This window comes from Helianthus annuus, chromosome 16 (genome assembly GCF_002127325.2).
Source record: "Helianthus annuus cultivar XRQ/B chromosome 16, HanXRQr2.0-SUNRISE, whole genome shotgun sequence".
NCBI classification, from domain to species: domain Eukaryota; kingdom Viridiplantae; phylum Streptophyta; class Magnoliopsida; order Asterales; family Asteraceae; genus Helianthus; species Helianthus annuus.
The window spans coordinates 8,523,683-8,541,490 of NC_035448.2; the positions used below are offsets into that span (position 1 = coordinate 8,523,683).

A 17,808-nucleotide genomic window follows, 5' to 3' on the forward strand; every position below is an offset into this window, starting at 1 on the left:
GCATAACTGATGAGATTAGGCCCGACGAAACAAAGTGTTTTGCCGTAACTCTCATTGACGAAACAAGGTTCGACGAAACAGAGTTGTTCGTCACACACACCTCCGATGAAACGGGTGTTTCGTCGAGCCCAGTGTCTCCGAAGCCCAGTTAGGGCCCAACAGTTACGGTTTGCGTATTTAAGGGTCATAGGTTACGTGAGTTGTTATTCTTGCAACCCTAGAGTTCTCCTCCAGCCGACGACAGCTTTCTTCCCATTCGAAGTTATACCCATCTCTTGTTCTTGTTCGAATTCAGTAGTGCGGTTAGTGATTTCCATGTTTAGTTTGATTTCAATCCAAGATGTATGAGTATGATGTTCTTGATTTCGTTATGCATGATTAATCGGTTACATAACTTCATATGAAACATGATGTTGATTTAGGGATTTTAATATTCAGGTCCGGATTGATGCGTATTAGCGATTGGTAGGACTGGATTTAATAATGTTCATGTCTGTTTGATATTTGCAAATCATGTTGTCGTATGCCTTTGATTGATTAAATGAATATGTGTTATGGTCTTGTATATGCCAATGATCTGGTAGCAATCGGTGGCTAGGGTTGATGTTGATGATAAACTGTTGGCAATGATTAGGGTTGTCTGTGTATAACTGTTGACATGACGTAACTGACGTTTTAGACGAAACACTATTCACGACGAAACTGACTCGATGAAACAAATGCCTTTCGCCGAAACCATTTATGACGAAACGAACATGGCGAAACAAGTGTGTTTCGCCGAGGGTAATCACAACGAAACAAAGGGTGTTTCGTCGAAAGGGATTCATGGCGAAACAGGGGTGTTTCGCCGAATGGGTAAACTGTACAGTAACTTGGTTAAATTCTGTTAATACTTAACTGGGTTGACTAACTGTTGTTAAATGATAAGCATGACTTGTATGAGTTTGAATACGTGTTTTGTGCTACTTGGTGATCACTGATTTAATATCCACCATGATTGTGCTTATATGCAAACATCGTGAATATAAACTGATTATGTACACGTGCGTACTTTAGGACTTGACTGATTGTTTGTGAGCATATACTTTAGCATACCGAGCAAACCAAGGTGAGTTCACACTCTTTCCAAGGCATGGGATTCCCAAGGGTTAGGAATGGGTAAATGAACTATACGATAACTACAACCATCCTCTGGGAGTAGGATGCCAAGAATACACACTGGACCAAACCTCTATCATTGAAGTCCCTCATTATATCGACTTAATCTCTGAGGCCTATGGTGAGCGGGTCATTAGTTAATAGCGCTATTAGGTTTAACAAACCTCACACCGTGTCGTTCGAACGGGCGTGTACTAATGGACTATGGGCAAAGGGTCAATGCTGATAGACATTGACTTAGGGCACCTCTTACATTTTCGTAGCAGTCGATACACTCGGTCTGGTAACACATGGGAAGCCCCCACTAATCTTCGCAAACATGTCTGGGAGACCGTGATACGAATTAATACAATACATGGGCTACAAAACGAACATATGCTTTACGAAACGAATACTATAACTAAACAACCAACTGTGAACTCGCTCAACTTTGTTGTTAACTCTTTGTTACATGCCTTGCAGGTCGCTAGGTACTCTTGGAGCTTGCACAGGGAGGCGCGATCGTTGTGGGACATGGCAGTGTGTGCAATGCTAAAAACATTACTTTAATTCGTACTTAATACTTACATTGGGTTTTACAATTATGCTTCCGCTAAACACTTAACAATGTTTTTGATTTGAATCACCTTTCATATTGTATGGTTGAATTTTACTTATTACTTGTTATGTTCAATATGATTGGTGGCTTGATCCTGATCAGTCACGTCTCCCAAGCGGTGGTACTCCACGTGTGGATTTTGGGGGTGTGACACTTTCCACCATTGCGGGCTGAAAATTTTAAACAAAAGGTTGGTAAGGTTGAGATTTCAAATCAATTCTATTCTGAAAAGAAAGAATTTGATGTTGAAAAAGTTTTTAATGGAAATGTGAAAAAGATTTTTGGAAAGATGATCAATGGGAATGTGAAAGGGGTAAAAGATTTTTATGAAACAAAGAAGGTAACTTACACCCCAAGTGAAGTTGAGGAAGAAACATCCAAGTTTGGTCAGGCTTGGATGGAAGTTTTTCACAAGTAAAATCCTGACTTGCCGGAACTCCCAGGTTGGTAATTGGGGAGTAGGAATCGGCATCTTTCTTGAGAAATTCACAGGTTGGTAACTGTGATATTTCGATTGTCAAGTGGTTAATCAGGGACATTAAATTGTACTTGATTTTCTACAAGTGATATTTGTTGATAGAACTTAAAATTGTTAAATTTTTCAAGTGGTTGAGAAAACAAGATGATAATAACCCCAACTTTACAAGTGGTAAAATCAACAAAACTTATTTTCCGGAAAAACCATTTTGATTAAAACAAACTTAAGTGTTTTGAAATCATAATGGGAAAATAATTTGTTGTAAGGGGGAGTTCTGATTGTTTATGCTAAGTGAATGGCGAATTGAAGCAATTCACAACAGGTGTCAACTTTCTTGTACAGTTTGTTTTCAAGTTTCTTTAAATGTTTTTGAATTTTAGGGGGAGTAAGAAATTTCAAATTTCAGAAAATCCAAAAACATTAGAAAATTTGATAAAGTCAAAAACAAGATAAAATAAAAAAAGAGTTTTGTTGGGAAAAGAGGAAATGATAGTACATCAGTGGACTATCACAACACGCTAAAGAAGTATAAAGTCAAAAATGTGATAAACGATCTCACTGCGGATATGCCAGTAGGTTTTTACACATTCAGTAGATTGTTTTACGGGATATAAACATAAAATCAAACTTACTTATATCGTGGGGCACATCTCTCGGATATCTGGGTAACCCCCGAAATCTTGTTTGAAAGATTTTCTATTTCTGAGATACTAGGTCTTTGTGCGTGGTGATATCTGGGGTATTATACCAGGACTTCTGATTTTGCGGGAGCAATAGCCTAGTCCTCGTATAATACTTTGCAAAAGCTTTAATTCTTAAAGCCAGCCCTCTGCTAAAAATTGAAAAATATCGAAAGATATGTATCAATGGCAGTTGAAGAAAAGATCCCCAAACAGGACACACCTAAAGACGAGCCGTCATCTCTCTGCACGAACGGAAGTTCTGACCTGAGCTCTCACGGTCTCGCATTTACCCGTTTACAGATATCATTAGGTGTACATTCACTTGTAAGACTGGATATAGAGATCTGGATATGGGAGTATATTCTGAGGTGGTACACGCGAATAAGTTTAAGTCATTAAAAAACTAATCTCGTATCTCGAAACAGTTGAACTTTGTGTGAAAATTTAAGTGGATCAGTATACTGACAATCTAGGTGAATTGTTTAGAACTTAAAATGTTTAAAGCTTAACGGTGTTAGTGATTTGTCTCAAAAACTGATATGATCCTCTTACACAAACTCACAAAAATATTGCTTGTAAATATTTCTTGATTATTATTGCATTTCTTTTAAAAATCAAAAATCCAAAAAGAGTTTTAGTGTGTTTTAGCATAAACTTTTGAAAAATCTAAAAAGATTTTCGACAACTGATGTTGGAGAGCTGATTTTCTAAATTCCGAGTACTGAACATGATGAACATTTCGTGAGTGTTTGGCCTACAAGTGGTTCATTAGATATTAATTCCTGCATGTGGTATATAAATTTGTCAAATTTTAAATTTGTGAAATTTATTGTGAGGTAGAGGATGTGCAGGATAGCCAGGTTCCAGATCCTGATTTTGAGTGATAGAGAGCCAGGTTCTGATACCTGAGGATTCTGTGTTTTCAAAAAGCCAGACTGCGATCCCAGCATATCGAAAGGGGGAGTCTGAAGACATCCGAGGAGATTATTTGTTGGTGCTGAAGAAAAGGAAAAAGAGAAGATTGAGGAAGTTTTACACTGTCAGATTCTTCAGAAAGAGCAGTCAGACTAACAAAGACTGAAGCCGTTGAAGACTCGACACTGAAGACTCATCAACATCCGAGGGGGAGTCTGTTGGTGCATACGTCCGTCGACTTCATCTTGTATCGAGTCTTGTATGTTTGTAATTAGATCAGGGCTCGTAGTTCAAGAAAACATGTCTAGAAGTTTATTTCGCATGAAGCAAATTAATTTCGTTTGGAATGGTTATTAGGTAATTTCGTGCGAAATTACTTTGTAATTTCGCATGAAACCCTAATTTCGTGTGAACTATAATTTTGCATGAACCATTCACGCGAAATTACTCAGCCTACAAATAGGGGTCGTCTAATTTCGTTTGAATCATCCATGTATGTGTGTTTCCGGAGCCGAAGTGTCGTTTCGCTGAAAAACTTTGTCAAATCAATCAGAAAGACATTTAAAGTGAATATCTAGCTGAATACAACTCAATATGTTTGTTTCCGCCTTTCATATTGAGTAGAACGCCTCTGAACGACTCATTTTAGTCGGTAAAACGATCCTACATTTATTGCCTACAAGAAATAGCAAAATTTAATATAAAAAAATAAATAAACTTCAAAATATTATAAAAGAAAATGTCTTAAAAAAACTTTGAAGAAACATAAAAATATATTTGGAGGTTAGGTTTAGTTTTTGTGAACAATATTAATTAAAAATGTTAAATATTATAACTTAAATGTAAACATATAAGAGAGATTTTTAAGTTTTAAATTATACTTTTTATTTTTTGAAACTTACATAATTTTGTTCAAAAATCCAAAATAACCAAAAAACCGAACCGACATAGAAATCGAAACCAAAAGGTTTTAAAAAACCGAAAATTGGTATTTCGGTTTTGATTTTACCCAAAAATCAAACAAATCAAACCGTACACACCATAGTTGTATCGTTGCTAGTTTCATGCTAGCTTTTCTAATAAAATTTTGGAGTTCAAAAAAATTACAAAATATGACTTTTGCGGTTTATGACCATCTTAAAACAATTCCATAATTGTATTACATTTTTATTATTTTAGTTGGACTTTCTCCATCTTACGTTATAATATTTTCATAATTGCCGTCCAAAAAAAAAAAAAAAAACATTTTCATATAGTTTGACTTTCTCTCTCTTACGTATCAAGTGATATTAGTTTCCAGAACATATATACCTCACCTTGTCAGCATTAAATGCTTGAAGGGCTTTTTTGTAAATTAAAATTTTAATTGACCGGTTATGTCCGGTCCGACCCACCGGTCGGTTTTAGTCACGTTATAAAGCCGGTCTACAGGAAGCGAATAATAAAGTAAGGTGCAGTCAACCGTCATGGTCACGCACATCAACTTTGACGCTGAATCGACTGAATATCCTCCCCCACGGAAAAAGAAAATCTCATTAGTTTTTTTTTTAACGTCAAACAGAAGAATCGCCGGGTACTCCGTATGTAGCATCCATTGGCCGAAAGGTAGCATGCGGCAGCCTAACCTGCACGAACGGAGTCCCTAGCCCACCATGTCAGCAGTTTCAGGGAAAACTCGACCCTGCACCCACCCGAGGGCACGACAATGCAAAGCGGTAAAACCCGGGTGGATCAGGAATCGAACTCGAGACCATTCGGTCAGAAGTCTTCCCTCATTTCCATAACCACTGGGCATAAGCCCAGGGTTAGAAAAATCTCATTAGTAACAACTTCCTTGGTTGTCATGTAACTGGGATTTTCTCATTGCGTGTTGCGACAAAAAAATTATATACGAATGAAATGATAAAGATCAGTATGAAGCTATGAAATATAAATGTGTAAACAATCAAAAATAAAATTAAAATTAAAAAAAGAAGAGAAAATGGGGGGTGTTGGTACTTAGGGCTGCAAACGAACCGAACATTCAGTAAACAAGAAATTTCGTTCGTTTAGTTCTATGAACGAACATGAACAGAGAGCACGTTTGTTCATATAACTTTTCCCTATTAATTTATCCTAAAATAAGGGTAAATTGATATTTTAAACAATAATTATATTTTAGCCCCCATCTTATTACATTTAAAACCCTAATTTTTAACATAATTGTGGGTAATTAGTTACACTTTTCCACTCCATAACAAACTTATAATTCTTTTACGTATTCTTATCATATTTTATAAACTATAATGTTTTAAAAAAATTTTAAAAGTACCATGACGACCTACTCATTTTTGTCGATGTTTTGATAGTTGTCTTGGTCAGTATTGACGTGTGGTTAAAAGGTACAAGTAGATTACACTTTAATCTTTCATCTTTAACAAAATTATAGATAATTAGTTAATAGTTACACTTTATCCTCTTATAAAAAAACTAACTCCCCCACTATTTTTAAAGGTCATAACTTTTTGGTATGTTAATATTATTTTTTATTTAATTACATTATATAAGCGAGTATTTTATTTTCTTTAATTTGAGTATAGTATTGCTATAGTTTTTTAAATTAAAAATTGATATATTACGTGATTAATAGTGTCTAAGGGTGAGTAATAACTGAACCGTTAACTGAAACTGAACCAAAATCAACAAAAAACTGAATTAACTGAAAACTGATTAACCGAAACCTGAATTAACCAAAAACGGTTGTTGATTTTTTTGTACCTTCATTTAACCAAGAGTAACTAAATCGAACCATTATTTACATATATTTATAGCTTTTATACATCCAGTTCATGTATTTCATATTTATACCCTCATTCTATGCATTTATACCTCTATTTCATGTACATATACATCAATTTCATGTATTACTAATCAAAAGTTTTAACCCAAGTTCGATTTTGGCTATTAATCAAAATTAAATAAATCAAACAAAAAACCGTCAATCCAACTGAATAAACTAAACCAATTAACTGAAAACGGATTGGTTAACAAAATAGACTAATCTATGATCTCGATTTCGGTTGAGGACAATAATCTAACCAACTGAACAATGCACTGTGGTTGAAAACCCATTAATTTATCATATTAAGTTCGTGTTTTTACGTTAACTTTTGTTTCGAATGGCCTACTTTGATTCGAATTGTGTTTTACAGGTCTAACGGAGTTTAAAGAGCTATTCGGGAGCTTTACGGATCGGGAAGCGCCCGGGATCAACCGGGTGCAAGAAACGAACAAAACGAGAAGGTGGCGTTGCACATCGCGTCGGAGACGCATTCCATCACCTGGAAAACACCCTAACCAGTAGGATAGTGCATCGGTAGAAAAGTGCATCAGGAGAGGTCGTCACCGACTCTCTCTGGTTTGTGTTGCGCTGAATTTGCAATTTTGGGTGTTTTGACCATGTTTTGGGGGATTATCAAAGGGGGTTATGAGTTGGAAACACTATTATCAGTTCTTAAGAGCCAAAAACGCTATCACCTTCATCCCTAATCCATCTCTAATCCACCATTGATCACAATCATCATCCTCTAATTCTGAAAACCTAACCATCATCATCATCATTAATCACAACCTCATCTTCACCAATCCACAATCACCTCCAAACCCTAACCATAATCTTCATTATCTCTCCAAGGATTAAGGTCATGGATCATTGCTCGAGCTCATCATCCGTTGATCGTGTTACTTCAAGCATGAACGGCTAATCTCCTCGGGTTTCACCCCGATGTAGGCTTTTGTAAGATTTCTAGGGTTTCAACTTTATGTTTTAGATTTGATTTTGTGACAAGTTGTATTAAGCATTTGAAACTTTTGATAATTGTCATGCATTTGAATTGGATTTGTGAATTGTCGAGTGATGATAAAATTTGACTTTGCAAAATGAGTTTGTGCGCTTATGCCATACCAATTGATAGGATTTACATGTTCTTGGTCAAGAAGTGCATTGCGGTCCGTTCTTGAACGTCGATAGCTCTTGGCACCTAAGCCACATGACACTAATCCGTTAATCACCATATGCAACTAAATTGAATCTAAAACGTGTAGGAACCCTAGGTCTTCAATTACCGAACCGGTGTGACCCTTGTTTTAGTTATTGTTTTCAATCCAAATTGTGTTTTGAGCAAGTTCTAAGTAATCAAAGTTAGTGCTAATTGCAACTGATTAAGTTTAGTAATTTTTACAACTCAATGTGCCGGTCCAATCCGACATCCCTTTTTCCAAACAAACAAACAAAAACGAAAAATAGCAAGCTTCATAAACTGTGTGACAAAACCTCCTAATTAATCAAGTCCATATAAAATTCATAAACTCTTCGTGGATCGATCCCTTACTACCACTAACTCATAGTTAAGGGTAATTTGGGTATACAAATATTATCTTTGACCGGGATGATCATGCACAACATGACAATGTCTGTGTTTACCGCCGCATCGCGCGCGCACCTATCGGTTTTTAACGAAAATCGATTATCGGTGAGCAATAATTAAATCGTTAACCTAAACCAAATCGAAAACAGACGAAATCGAACCGAAATCAACCAAAAACTGAATTATCTGAAAACTGAAAACCAAATTAACCAAAAACCAATTATCAATTATTTTGTACTCTCGTTTAACGAAAATTAGCTGAACCGAACCGAATCATTCATATTTTCATATATTTCTATCTTTTATACCTCCAGTTCATATGTTTCATATTTTATATCTTCATTTCATATATATATACTTTCATTTTATGTATTTATACTTCAGTTTCATATATTTTAAGCAAAATTTTAGCCCAAGTTTGGTTTTGTCTATTAACTGAAATTAAATAAACCAAACCAAAAACCGTCAATCTAACCGAATAAACTAAAGTGATTAACTGAAAATCGATTGGTTAATAAAATAGACTAACATATGCCTTTGGTTTCGGCTTCGGTTGAGGATATCAACCGATCGACCGAAACATGCACAACACAATAAAATGAATTACCCGATTACTTCGCTATTGATTGATATTTATCACAATGATGTTACAATAAATATTATATGAATAAGAAAACTATAAAAAAAACGAGTATCGCAATACGATGTGTCACTCCGCCGCATCATGCACTGCAAGAATATAATAAAACAAATAAAAAACAGTTAAACGCAATCCTATGGTCCATGCCGTAGGTTACAAGTCTATATTTACAATTTCCTCCAATACGAATAAGATATTTATGTAGGTGGTCCCACATCGACTTAAGAAATTTCGTAGGTTCGCTGTTCGCATAACTAAACTAATAAATGCTCACTTTTCTCCATTTCTATATATTTAAACGATTGAGAACTCTGAATAACACACACTGACACACAATTTTTTAGTGTAGTTTCAAAAATGGAGGAAGATCCAAAAATGAGTTTTAGTCAGAGTTTAGGAAGAAGCATAACCAGAGGAATTAGTAGAGCATCCGGCAGTTGGCGGATGGAGGATGTGTTTGCTACGGGTGGCGGTGCTAGTCACGATGGCCGAAGTAGTCGTAATTCGATGGAAGACGAAGAGGCGTTACGTTGGGCCGCTTTGGAGAAACTGCCTACGTATAATCGGTTACGAACGACCATTTTTAAGTCGTATGTTCCAGCGGATCAGCAGCAGATGGTTGGTGAACAGATGTTGCTAGATGTCCGAGATCTTGATCCGCAGGCGCGACAAAGTTTTATTGATAAGATTTTTAAAGTTGCGGAAGAGGATAATGAGATTTTTTTAAGGAAGTTTAGAGATCGGGTTGACAAGTAAGTTTTTGTTTTGAAATAGTTTAATTCACGGTGGTATGTTGTTTAATTTGTTAGATGGTATTTAGGTGTAAAAAATTTATGATGAACATATTTTAGGATGCAATTATTGGAGTTGAATTTTAAGTTGGTTAAGTCAACTCAACATCTATTTACTTTACTAATAAATAAATGTTTTTATTTTTATTTTTTATTATTATATCTCATAGTTTGTAACCTTAAAACCAGTATTGTCACATCTTATCATATTTGTCATAAATAAGTTAGACCAAACATTGTGTGGTGCGAATACAAGCCACGTATGGAGGCGTGGGACGCTAACAACCTGGCCCGGGGCCAAGGAGGGGTGTGGGATAAGTTGAACGATGGGCTGAGAGAGGGCCACGTGTATATGTATATCACTAAATTTCTAGATTTTATAATAATATCTCTGTTATTGGGCGTAAAATGTGAAAGCTCTCATTGTCACGTGACGCTTACATGATGCACTTGTCTTTCACGTTTTACATGAACTACAACACATAGCCTTGAAATTGGAACAAACATGAAATTTGGTTACTTAAAAAGAATAATGATTAACGCATTTACGGTTCATATGATTTTAACCTCTAGATTGATTTTATTTTCAAAACATTTGCTATAAACCAAATCTGTAATTATCAAGTTATACACCTAATCATAATTCATATTTGTGATTTATATGTGTAACTGTTTATACTTGAGATGACTCTTATAATATAATTGACTCATAATGATTAAAAGAACATATTTATTTTAATAACTTTTTTCCTATCTATGTTGGATTTAATTATAGTACATTTATATTTTTTTAATATTAAATTATAAATTACAGAATCTTGTTACTAAGGCCCAACTGATCATACCAGTAATTCAGTAGAGCTGTTGATGTTTTTAAAACATTAATAATCAAAATTTGATAAGTTTGATAACTGTTTTGTTTTAGTTGTTTATCAAAATTTCATACTGAATGAGCTGAACATTTTTTAAGTCAACACCTGATTACTAATATACACATTATCAAACTAAATAATTTCAGGGTTGGAATCTCCCTTCCAACAGTAGAAGTTCGGTTTAAAAATCTGTCGGTGGAAGCCGATTGTCACGTCGGAGACAGAGCGCTTCCAACGCTGATAAATGCAGCTAGAAATATCGTCGAATCTCTTCTAGCTTCTATCGGCATCAGTTTCACAGAGAAAGCAAAACTCCGCATTCTCAAAGACGCTTCTGGGATCATCAAACCCGGAAGGTATGTTCCAACACATTTAAGATCTTATCATTTTGCTGTTAACTTTTTCTATGTGTACACATCATAAAAACATGTTTTGTAATGTTGCAGGATGGCGCTTCTTTTGGGGCCACCATCTTCTGGTAAGACGACGCTTTTGTTGGCTTTGGCGGGAAGGTTAGATCCCGCGTTAAGAGTTGATGGAGAGATTAGTTACAACGGTCATAAGCTCAATGAATTCGAACCTCGAAGGACCGCGGCTTACATTAGCCAGATGGATATCCATGCAGGAGAAATGACAGTTAAAGAAACATTTGACTTTTCCGCAAGATGCCAAGGCGTTGGATCTCGTTTAGGTATAACTAACTTAACTAACTTAACTGAAATAGTTATAACTTATAACTAACTATATATAATGAAATACAGAAATGTTAACTGAGCTTGCAAGAAGAGAAAAAGAAGCAGGGATCTTTCCGGAAGCCGAAGTTGATCTTTTCATGAAGGCAACCGCCATTGAAGGAGATCAGAGCAGTTTGATAACTTACTACACTCTCAGAGTATGCATGACTCTTTTAACTTTCTTATACAAATTTCAAAAATCATAAAATATGATTATGTTAAATATGTTTGGTACACCTAAAATCAGATTTTGGGGCTTGATATCTGTCGTGACACCTTTGTCGGAGACCAAATGAGACGAGGAATCTCTGGAGGACAGAAGAAGCGTGTAACCACAGGAGAAATGCTTGTCGGACCAGCAAAAACGTTGTTTATGGACGAAATATCAACAGGTCTAGACAGCTCGACAACGTTTCAGATAGTAAAATGTATGCAACAAGTAGCACACCTCACGGACAACACAATCTTCATGTCCCTACTACAACCTGCCCCCGAGACGTTCGATCTTTTTGACGACATCATCTTACTATCCGAGGGCCAGATCGTGTATTTGGGCCCACGAGAGAACATTGTTGAGTTCTTCGAGAGTTGTGGATTCAAATGTCCAGAGAGAAAGGGTACCGCTGACTTCTTACAAGAGGTAAAAACTATAAGTCGCTTTATTTGATTATGTACTATGTACGATTTACTCAAATTTTTGAGTGTTGATAATAGGTGACATCTAAAAAGGACCAAGAGCAATATTGGGCCGATAGACACAGAGCATATAGATACATCCCGGTGAGTGAGTTTAGTCAACGGTTCAAGAGTTTTCACGTAGGAGAGAAGCTGCAACGCGAGTTATCGGTCCCATACGACAAGAACCAAAGCCACAAGGCTGCTTTAGTGTATAAGAAGTACTTGGTACCCAAAATGGAGCTCCTTAAGGCCTCATGGGATAAAGAAGTGCTTCTGATGAAAAGAAACGCTCCTGTCTACGTTTTCAGAACAATACAGATCGTGTTTATATCATTTATTTGCACGACTTTGTATCTAAGGACCGAATTGCACACAAGGAACGAGATAGACGGATCCATTTACGTTGGTGCGCTATTATGCAGTATGCTTATTAACATGTTTAACGGGCTTGCTGATCTGTCGTTCACTGTCATGAGACTTCCCGTTGTTTACAAACAACGCGACCTCATGTTCCACCCTCCATGGGCTTTCACATTACCGGCTTTCTTGCTTCGAATTCCCATGTCTATGATCGAAAGTATTATGTGGACCGTTCTTCTATACTGGGGTGTCGATTTTGCCCCTGATGCTGGCAGGTAACTAATTTCGATATTATTATTTAACTAAATTTTAGAACATTGTATGCTAATATATAAGGGTTATTAGATTTTATCACCCCCAACTATTGGCTATTGGCCACTGCCACCCTCAACTATCACTTTGACGCTCGTCACCCCTAACTTAACACTAGTGTGTTCTGTCACCACGTCGTTAACCGATCACTAACTTTTTATCATGTTACTACACTTTTTGGGGTGTCATAGGGATCTTGGGAATGTTTTAGGGATCTTAGGACACCCCCAAAAGTATAGTAACATGATCAAAAGTTAGAGATCTGGTGACAGAACACACTAAGTGTTAAGTTGGGGGTGATAGGCGTCAAAGTGATAGTTGGAGGTGGCAGCGGCCAATAGCCAATAGTTAAGGGTGATAAAATCCAATAACCCAATATATAATAATAACATATGCTTCATGTTCAGGTTCTTCAAGCATCTCTTGTTGGTTTTCCTAATCCAGAACGTGGCAGCGGGACTGTTTAGGCTGATCGCGGGCGTTTGTAAGACGATGACTATTGCTAACACAGGTGGATCCGTTGTACTTTTACTTATATTTTTGTTGGGCGGTTTCATTCTACCGAAAACGCAAATTCCAAACTGGTGGGAATGGGCGTATTGGCTATCACCGTTGTCGTACATCTTCAAAGCCATCACCATCAACGAGTTCCTTGACTCTAGGTGGACCACCCAAAATGTATGTCCTTATAACCAAATTCCTTTTTATTATCACAAAATAGGAATATATTTAAAATTTCACTTTTCTTCGCAGAGTACCGACAATTCAACAAACTTAGGCTTCGCCGTGTTAAAGAGTTTGGACGTCCCGACTTCAGAAAGCTCGTACTGGATTGGTGCTGGTGCTCTTGCTGGTTTTGTAGTTCTTTTCAATGTTCTATTCACTGTGTCTCTTATGTATTTAGAAGGTAAGTTAGTTGACTGTTATAAAATAGTTCTTAAGAGTTAAGACTTATATATGTATCTTCAATAACTAACATTAGTGATTCTTATATTTACTAACCAGCACCTGGAAAACCACAAGCAATCATCTCGAAGGCTGAAGCTGCAGCCATGGATGGTCATGATATTGAACTAGACGGTTCAAGTATGAATACCGGTTCTATAACTTACTAGTTTATACTTCACGGTTTACACGATAACCGGATGTTCTAACTATAATATTATTTTGTAGAGGGACGTAAGGAAATGCGACAGTTTAGTTCTTCTATTTCTAATGCTAATGGCGCGTCTAAGAAAGGAATGGTTCTTCCGTTTACTCCACTCGCCATGTCATTCGACGAAATGAATTATTCTGTCGATATGCCTAGTGTAAGCTCCTTATTTTCACTAAAATGTTATAAGTTTACATGTGTGTGTGTTTATATATAGGGTAGGGATCCTGAACATTAATCCAGAAGTGTGAGAAGTGTATTATAACGCTATATATAACACTATATAACACCATATAAACACCATATAACACCATATAACACTATGTAACGCTATATAACACCATATAACAAATATAACACTATACATCTATCATAGATACTATCAGACAAAATATAGTGTTATATTTGTTATATAGTGTTACATGGTGTTATATGGTTTTACATAGTGTTATACGGTGTTTATATGGTGTTATATAGTGTTATGATACACTTCTCACACTTCTGTATTAATGTACAGGATCCTATATCTTTATATATATATATATATCATATATTAATTTTTTTATTACCTTTTGTAACAGGAAATGAGAGAACAAGGTGTGACGGATAACAGGTTGCAATTACTTCGTAATGTAACCGGTGCTTTTCGACCTGGAGTCCTGACCGCATTGATGGGAGTTAGTGGTGCTGGAAAAACGACTTTAATGGACGTCTTAGCGGGAAGAAAGACAGGTGGTTATATTGAAGGTGATATTAGAATATCGGGATTTCCAAAGAAACAAGAAACGTTCGCTAGAGTTTCTGGATACTGTGAACAAACCGATATCCACTCTCCTACAATCACCATCCACGAATCTTTGATCTACTCAGCTTTCCTCCGTCTCCCAAAAGAAGTTAGCAAGGAAGACAAAATGGTAAAATAGTAAAATACCACGATTAAATAATAAATATACTAATTAATAATACTTTGCTTTGATGTTTTCAGTTGTTTGTGAACGAAGTAATGGAGCTAGTTGAACTAGAAAACATCAAGGACGCAATAGTGGGACTTCCGGGAGTTAGCGGATTATCAACAGAACAAAGAAAAAGGCTAACTATTGCGGTAGAACTTGTTGCTAATCCTTCTATTATTTTCATGGATGAACCAACTTCCGGGCTTGATGCAAGAGCTGCAGCCATTGTTATGAGAGCCGTAAGAAACACCGTAGATACTGGAAGAACCGTTGTTTGCACCATTCATCAACCTAGCATTGATATCTTTGAATCCTTTGATGAGTTGTTACTATTGAAAAGAGGGGGTCAAGTAATCTATTCCGGTCCCCTCGGGAGAAATTCTCAACAAATCATTGAGTATTTCGAGGCATGTGTTTTACTTGAACAATGACTAATTTTTTTTTTTTTTTTTTTTTTTTTTTTTTGATGAAGTTAATAATAGTTTTGTGCATTTATCAGGCGGTTGATGGGGTTCCGAAGATAACCCCAAAATACAATCCGGCAACATGGATGTTGGAAGTGAGCTCGGGGGCTGCAGAGATGAGGCTCGGTATCGATTTTGCTGAACATTTCACTGCATCATCTTTGCATCAGTAAGTCACTAACATATAATCAATAAAAAGTTAAAAACTATAGTGTTATATATTTATAAATAAATTAGTTATTAATTAATATGACAATTACAGGAGGAACAAGGCTTTAGTGAAGGAGTTAAGTGTACCTCCTGCAGAAGCTAAAGATCTTCACTTTGATACACAATATGCTCAATCTTCGTGGGGACAATTCAAGTCATGTATATGGAAAATGTGGTGGAGTTACTGGCGAAATCCGGATTATAACCTTGTTCGTTTCTGCTTCACCTTGCTTTGTGCAATAATGGTCGGGACCGTATTTTGGAAAATTGGCAACAAAAAGTAAGTCTCGCCTCACCCGAATCTTGATTCATAATTATAAGGATATAACTGATTTTTGGTTAAATTTTCAGGTCCACCAGTGGTGATCTGAGCGCAGTCATTGGCGCCATGTATTCTGCTATATTTTTTGTCGGTATTAACAACTCCCAGACCGTGCAGCCCGTTGTTGCAACAGAAAGAACCGTCTTTTATCGAGAAAGAGCAGCGGGGATGTACTCTTCATTACCATACGCCATGGCACAGGTTGGTTTTTAATTCCAAAATAAATGTGGCTTTGTTTTTCCGCATCTGGATCCAAAAGGTTTGAAATCTTGCCATTTTTATCCGGCTTGTTAACTCCATCCATTTTTCATCGTTAAGTTAGGGGCATTTCCGTCTTTTTTGTTAACTTAAAGGGCAATTCAGTCTTTTTCACTATATGTACAAGCACATAACATAATGTACAAGTATTTAACAGACAGAATTGCCCTTTAAGTTAACATAAAGGACGAAAATACCCCTGACTTGACAGAGAAAAATGGATGGAGTTAACAAGCTAGATGCAAAAAAACAAACCTTTGAACGAAAGTCGCAAAACTGGCCGCCAAACCTTAGAAACTTATTATTGTATTTGGAATCAGGTGATTGTGGAGATACCATATGTATTTACTCAAACGGTATATTACTCCGTGATTGTGTATTCCATGGTGTCGTTCGAGTGGACAGCTGCTAAGTTCTTCTGGTCCTTCTTCCTCAACTTCTTTTCGTTTCTATACTTCACATACTTTGGAATGATGACTGTTTCCGTCACACCAAATGAGACAATAGCAGCCATATTCGCCGCAGGGTTTTACCTACTTTTCAATATCTTTTCAGGGTTTTATATCCCACAACCCGTAAGAACCAAACCTGTATTTGTTTACAAAAAAACTTTTGTTTTAGAAAGAAGAGTTGACTAACTTTGACTTGTTGAACTTTCAGAAAATTCCAGGATGGTGGATTTGGTATTACTGGATCTGCCCAATGGCGTGGACGGTGTACGGGTGTATTGTTTCACAATATCATGACGCGAATAATGAAATATTTGTGCTTGGGCAGACAGGTAACACAACCATGGCAGCATTTATCAATGACTACTATGGTTTTGAATTGGATTTCATGGGTCCCGTTGCTGCAGTTCTTGTCGGTTTTTGCGTGTTCTTCGCCTTGCTTTATGCCTTCTTCCTCAGGACTTTGAACTTCCAAATGAGATAAAATGTATGTAACTATAGAATTTTTTGATGTTTTGTTAATTTTGTAAGGTGATTCTACTTTCTGGTTTGTATTATAGTTTTTATGTAAACATCTTTTTTTGCAGTTTTTTTTTTCTGATATATTGTAGGTTTACTCACAGTAATACTCTATTTATATGCAGCAAGAGTAAAAATAAATGCCCAACTAAATATGAGAATATGATATACAGAGGCGCCTCTGAGAATTCACGTACCCTGTTCGAGATTGAAAAAATGTGCCCTTTTGTTATGTTTTGTTATTATTTAAAAAAGATCAAATCAGTATTGGGCTTAATAAACCTAATACCAAGTGGGCTAAATTCTAAACCATAAAAAATATTTGTAAATGGGCCTATATTGAAAGTGGTATTTGTTTACTATTTAAAAAAAATAACATATACGTATCGGATTTTTTTAAATCGCATGCCCCTCGAAATCGTGGGCCTTGTGCGGAGGTCCTCCCCGCACACCATCAAAGCCTCCCATGATGATATATGTAACAAATAAAGTTACGTATGCAAAAATCACATAAATTTACCCCTCCTATTTATTTCTTTTTTTCAGATTATTAATAACTTTTATTAATGTATTATGAATTTACATCGAGATAGTTGGTAAACGGGCAACAAGCTCATGCTAACTTTTTAGGAGAATTCTTTTCAATTGTGGTACCATTTTCTCAAACTTGGTGATTTCTTGTTTTGTGTTTATAATCAAACTAACTTTGACATTGTGTGTGTTCAAAGCTATTACATTTGACCTTAAAAAGTCAAAACTATTATACCTTGAAGTAAACCTTTCTTTACATTTCCAATTAAAGCCTCATAACTCAAATTCAAAACCCAACAAACTAATTAAACTTGTTCTTAAGTC

At 36.2% G+C, this 17,808-nt stretch overlaps 1 protein-coding gene across 1 annotated transcript; it reads left to right on the forward strand.

The window, feature by feature from the left end:
• Positions 1-9,174: 9,174 nt before the first annotated feature.
• Positions 9,175-17,037, forward strand: LOC110940927 (ABC transporter G family member 35). The gene is made up of 17 exons (XM_022182495.2): positions 9,175-9,630; positions 10,688-10,897; positions 10,988-11,232; positions 11,303-11,433; positions 11,523-11,915; positions 11,990-12,588; positions 13,033-13,303; positions 13,379-13,532; positions 13,631-13,711; positions 13,799-13,935; positions 14,360-14,692; positions 14,764-15,138; positions 15,231-15,364; positions 15,458-15,685; positions 15,757-15,928; positions 16,306-16,560; positions 16,646-17,037. Exons 1-17 carry the CDS (start codon positions 9,236-9,238, stop codon positions 16,916-16,918), a joined length of 4,386 nt encoding a protein of 1,461 aa, XP_022038187.1. The 5' UTR covers positions 9,175-9,235; the 3' UTR covers positions 16,919-17,037.
• The last annotated feature ends 771 nt before the right edge of the window (positions 17,038-17,808 follow it).

Coding starts and splice junctions, on each gene's coding strand:
- LOC110940927 (XM_022182495.2), top strand. CDS start 9,236: ATGGAGGAAGATCCAAAAATGAGTTTTAGTCAGAGTTTAGGAAGAAGC. Junction 9,631..10,687: donor TTTAGAGATCGGGTTGACAA/GTAAGTTTTTGT, acceptor AAATAATTTCAG/GGTTGGAATCTCCCTTCCAA. Junction 13,712..13,798: donor TATTGAACTAGACGGTTCAA/GTATGAATACCG, acceptor ATTATTTTGTAG/AGGGACGTAAGGAAATGCGA.